The sequence below is a fragment of the Trachymyrmex septentrionalis genome, unplaced genomic scaffold (assembly GCF_001594115.1).
Source record: "Trachymyrmex septentrionalis isolate Tsep2-gDNA-1 unplaced genomic scaffold, Tsep1.0 scaffold103, whole genome shotgun sequence".
Lineage (NCBI taxonomy): Eukaryota > Metazoa > Arthropoda > Insecta > Hymenoptera > Formicidae > Trachymyrmex > Trachymyrmex septentrionalis.
This window is the reverse complement of record NW_017304155.1, coordinates 482,583-487,857: the sequence shown is the minus strand read 5'-3', so window position 1 is coordinate 487,857 and position 5,275 is coordinate 482,583. Positions and strand designations below refer to the sequence as shown.

The window sequence follows — 5,275 nt, the reverse complement described above, 5'->3', positions numbered from 1 at the left end:
CACAGTCAACATTCGGAATGCGTCCGCGCACTTAATTTTGTTTTTCACACAAAATTTGATACAGATTCTTTGATCCATTTTTTGGAATAGGCAAAAATCGAAGACGAGCCAAAACACGTGCAAGCAAAGCAGCTGTCAAAAATTAACTGAACATTCAAAATGGCCGAACTTGTCGGCATAAGTGAGAGACATGAGTACCAACATAACGCCACAAAAAAATCGAAAATCGAATATACGTAACCCGCGGAAATTCAAAATTCGCGATACTTTTTGAACAGACCTCGTATATGTATATCAGTATATACTCAGATAGCAAAGTGTGTCTCAGCAGAATCGTACAAATCTGTGATTGCTTATGATGCTAGCAACTTGCCATAGATTTGTCTTCAATAATTTTGAATATACCGACATTGTAGCAACATGCAGACAACAATATACAATATTATAATATATATATATGTATTACCAGTAGTTTAACAACAAGATAGCTGCGTCAATGTTATCTTGCGTTGTCGGCAATATGACAGCATTGTATGATATATGATTTGTATGGCAATATGAGTACAAATTTTGATGATGACGATTTTAAAGTTGTCAGCAAATTGCTGCTAAGTTGTTACTCAATGTTATCACATCGTGAAGGCATCAAGTTGCCAACAAATGAGGATTCAATTGCTGCAATTCTGGTAGCAACACATACTTAGCAATGCATACTTAGAAAGCAACATGCCAGCAACAAGATAGACACGTTGCTATATGTATATATAATATGTGTGTGTATATACAATATACATATATAATAGAGGAGAAGATGGTATTACGGCCATTGTATATATTGTGATCTCCCTTAATATCTCCGCTATTATATAGCAAATCTTAATAACTACTTATGAAATTATTTGTTTAATAGCTCCCCGTTACACCATGACGCTAATATATCAATACTCAATAGCCACTTATTATAACATATTTTTACTTTCAAGTATTTCGAAACGTTTCTGAGGTACATTTTAACATTTAATTACACTTACTTCCTCGTTTTTCTTAAACTTGAATGTATTATAACATGAATATATATTTTTTTGAGTGTGTTATTTGCTATTTAACATTTTATTTGACTATATATATTTTGAGTTATGCAAATTTAAACAATAGCATGGCATTTTGCTAATGTGGCCCTCTATGGGTATTGATTACTCACGACCTCTTTTTTGAGATTTTTATATCAAAATAATTATTTGATAATCAATTGTAGCTCTACTGTTAATCTATAGTTTATATTACGTGTACTATTTTTAGTACTGAGATTTTTAGTACTGAGCAGATCATGTAGAAGTGATGTGAATGTATACTATATACTGTATATTATATACATTTATTTGCATATATTTTAAAATGTTTTATTTTTTTTGGTAATTTTCTAACCAAATACTTTTTTCTAATAAAATTAATATTTTAAGGCTATTTTTATGGATTTGTAGGATACATTACCGCTCATTTTTTTCTTCGAGTCATTATGTAATGTCGTCACATTTTTATTAATATCCAGAGATATGACAATGGAATCGATGTCGAATCGACGTCAATTTGATGATTTCGACGTTGGATAGTATCCTAAGTAATAAATATTTCGTAACTTTGAGTCCAAAATCAATTTAACAACATTTTAATGAATGTAATTGTCAAACTTAAATATTGATTATTAACAAAGTTATTGTGTAAAATGTAACTGAGGTGCCATAATTATAATACCTTCTCCTCCATATACGCGCGTTGTCAATGTTATGACCCTAAGTGACCTCTAACAAGTGTTAGTTCGTTATTCATTAAAAAGTTATTACCAAATAAAATCTGAAAAATGTCTCTTTTAAACTATATAAAACAAAAATTTTCTGCTTTAAAATATACTGTACGACTTTCCACGCGAAGCGAGTCCCACTTCACTTCCCCCCTTGCCAAGGGGTGTCCGACTTTCTACGCGAAACGAGTTTCACTTCACCTTCTTCCCTGTCAAGAAGCGTACGATTTTTTTTCATTCAGGTAGATCTTTCTTCATATGGAAAGTCAAATGCTCCTCGGATACGCTTTGCATGGAAAGTTGTACGCTTCTAGGCAGAAGAAAGGTGAGGTAGAATTCGCTTTATGTGGCAAGTCGGACGCTCCTTGGCATCGCGGAAGGTGGGCTGGAATTCGCTTCGCATCAAAAATTGTATTTCCTTAATCGATCCATTCCATACCTCTCTTTCTATCTAGAATTATCTGACTTCATGTAAACCAAGGAAATAATTACTAACTTTGACTGTTAATAATTTTTTAATGAATGACGAGCGACGGCTAAAATCTGTTGGAGGTCACACAGGATCATGACAACATACGTCAAGGTCAAGGTCATCGGAGCTGACTCCGCTATTTTAAATAATTATTTTTGAAAAAAAAATTTATTTTGATAAAACGTATTTGCATGTTACATATTTTAAAGAAATTAATTGTTCTACAAATTCCTCGATATTTTACATTTCAGATACGTCATTTGATTTGTTAAATTATTTATTACGCACACCAAATTCTTCGATATTGACACATCTCTTAATAGTCTTTAAAAAAGAAATACTTTAATTTTTATATTTTTACAGAAAAAACTTGGAGGCAGTTTCTAAGAGGAGTTTCTTTGAGTATAGTATTTCTTCCGATCATTCCACCAAACTGTCAGGAAGTAAATGATAATTTTTCACGATAGATTGTAGCCTGTCACTACCAAGTATAGTCAAGTATAACTTATTTAAAACTTTAATTATAAAAACTTTAATTTATTCAAGGAATTTATACGGTATCCGAATATGAACGAGTATCAAACTGATCGATCGTTGAGCATCATGTCAAATATCATTCCATTACCCAGCGAGAGTATTAATTCTATACAAAACATTCTGCAGTGTTCGTTATGTGTATTCGCTACATCAAACAGGTACGCTATGACTAATATTCCAATTATGAACATTATACAATACATATAGGCAAGCATATATGTAATGTATGTCAAGCACGTAGTATATAATTTTTTAAAATTAATATATAGTAATTTTGAATGTAATCTTTATATAATAATATATCTAATTATCATAATATTAAATCAGTAAAATTTAAAGGCAAAATAAGGTGTTAAATTCGTTAATTTCTAGGTCAGAATTCAGCGAACACTTAATTAGCCATTACACATCAAACTGCAATAATTCCAGTTTTAAAGCCATCCTTGCGCATTTACCAATCCTTAAATCCCACTTAAATCAAAATGATAACAATTCTCCTTTTATACTGGCGGAATATAAACATAAAACAGAAGAGGCTGACGAATCTTCTCTTCATGTTTCTCGCGTGAATTTGCAAAGCAACATAAGCAAACAAGATAAAAGTTTTCGAGAAGCTAAGAATTGCAAACAGTGCAATTTCATAGCCAGCACGAAGATGGAATATTGGAAGCACATGCGTTGCCACATCAAAGGTTTTACATGCTCCGAGTGTTCCTTTGTTACCAAGTATAAGCATCACATGAACCATCACTGGCTTAGTGTTCACGACGGCTCCAAGCCCTTTAAGTGCAAAAAGTGTTTGTATACATGCGTAAGCAAATCGATGTTAACTAGCCATCTGAAGAAGCACTCGAATATCTATCCGTACAGATGTGCGGATTGTACGTACAAGACCAAGTTCTGTAACGCGCTGAAGAAACATTTGCGAAAGAAGGAGCATCAGCCGGCGATGGTGCTGAACGCTGACGGCTCACCAAATCCGCTATCCATCATCGATGTCTACGGTACCAAACGAGGGCCCAAGCAGAAATCCGCTAAAAATCAAGAGACATCAAAAAACATTGTGGCAGCAAGCACAAACAATCAGCTCGATTCAACAGTGACTTCTTTACCTTTGTCACTTTATTCGTCGATTACTCATTATTTGACTTTAACTGCGATAAACGGAATAAGCAATGGACATTGGATAAATCATGATATGAACAAGAATCAATCTGTTACTATGTTTCCTTATAGCGATTTGATCGCCGCGTTCAATCTATCGAATCACGTTCTACTTTGCGAAGATGCGACATTAGCAGACGAAAATTTGCAGAAAACTGATCACGCACAGTCCGATATATTAACGGAGTATGCAAAGATGTTTACAATTTTGAGTGCTAATAAAATGCCGGAAATGTTTGCTCAAAGTTTACCTCATTTTGATATAACTAACAACATCAGCGAACCCGATTTTTCCGATAATGTGAAGGCTACTAGTGAATCCTCGACATTCGTAGCGATAAAAACCCAACTAGAATGTCACAAGACTGAATCTATAGACATACCATTAGATCTTCGCATGATCGATGTAATTAAAAATAATCATCTTCAGTTTCAGGCATTAACTGATACAACCTCATCAAAAGTCTCAGGTACTAGCAAACGTAAAGGTAAAGCGATAAAATTGGTACATTGCTTGATAAAAGATAACGCAGACAAGAAATCAGAGCAAAACGAAGATGTATCTTTCAACAATAAATCTCCAGATGATTTTTATAAAGTAAGCCAAAAAGTCAAGAACGTTAAGAACAAAGCTGATTTATTTGATGCTAAACTCACTTGCTATTATTGCGAGATTATATTCGGCAATGTGATCATGTACGCCGTACACATGGGTTGTCACAGCTTTGATGATCCTTACACATGCAATATATGCGGCCATCAATGCATCGATAAACTATCCTTTTTTTTGCATATCGCTCAATCGAAGCATTAAATAAAAATAAATTTGTCTAGTTGAATGGCATTTTACGTGCTTCAATTAAAAGGAAAAAATAATATGCATCGTGAATATACAGATACACAAAACTTTTTGCGTTAAAAAGAATGAACTGGGCAATCTATAGAATTAAAAATTTTCAAGTTAATTCTAGTCAAAAGTTTCGAATATAAAAATACTTTAAGGAGATCATAATTATCTGTGTGCATGTTTTACCAACTAAACAACGGAAAAAAATTTTTTAATTGAGATCTTTACCATTATTTAGTCCAATATGGCGTCTATAAGCTGTCAACATCGCGACAACAAATCCTCGATATATAAGCTTTGCTCTATACTTACGAAAGTCTATACTTACGAAGTCTATACTTACGAAATAGTAGTCCACAAACTAGTACTTTATATTAGCAAACACTGTCGAATTTTCAGAATTAGACTTAGCCTAATTCAATATAAAAATGTGTTACGAAAATATATGCATATGTGA

The 5,275-nt window shown here is 33.1% G+C and overlaps 1 protein-coding gene across 1 annotated transcript; it reads left to right on the top strand.

The window, feature by feature from the left end:
• Nucleotides 1–2,798: 2,798 nt before the first annotated feature.
• LOC108757218 (protein hunchback-like) lies at nucleotides 2,799–4,900 on the top strand. Its single transcript, XM_018501662.1, has 2 exons — nucleotides 2,799–2,965; nucleotides 3,180–4,900. Exons 1-2 carry the CDS (start codon nucleotides 2,838–2,840, stop codon nucleotides 4,783–4,785), a joined length of 1,734 nt encoding a protein of 577 aa, XP_018357164.1. The 5' UTR covers nucleotides 2,799–2,837; the 3' UTR covers nucleotides 4,786–4,900.
• The last annotated feature ends 375 nt before the right edge of the window (nucleotides 4,901–5,275 follow it).

What these genes read in the sequence shown, in the direction of transcription:
- LOC108757218 (XM_018501662.1), top strand. Translation starts at nt 2,838, where the DNA reads ATGAACGAGTATCAAACTGATCGATCGTTGAGCATCATGTCAAATATC. An exon ending in GTATTCGCTACATCAAACAG is followed by an intron (nt 2,966 to 3,179) that starts GTACGCTATGAC and finishes GTTAATTTCTAG; the next exon opens with GTCAGAATTCAGCGAACACT.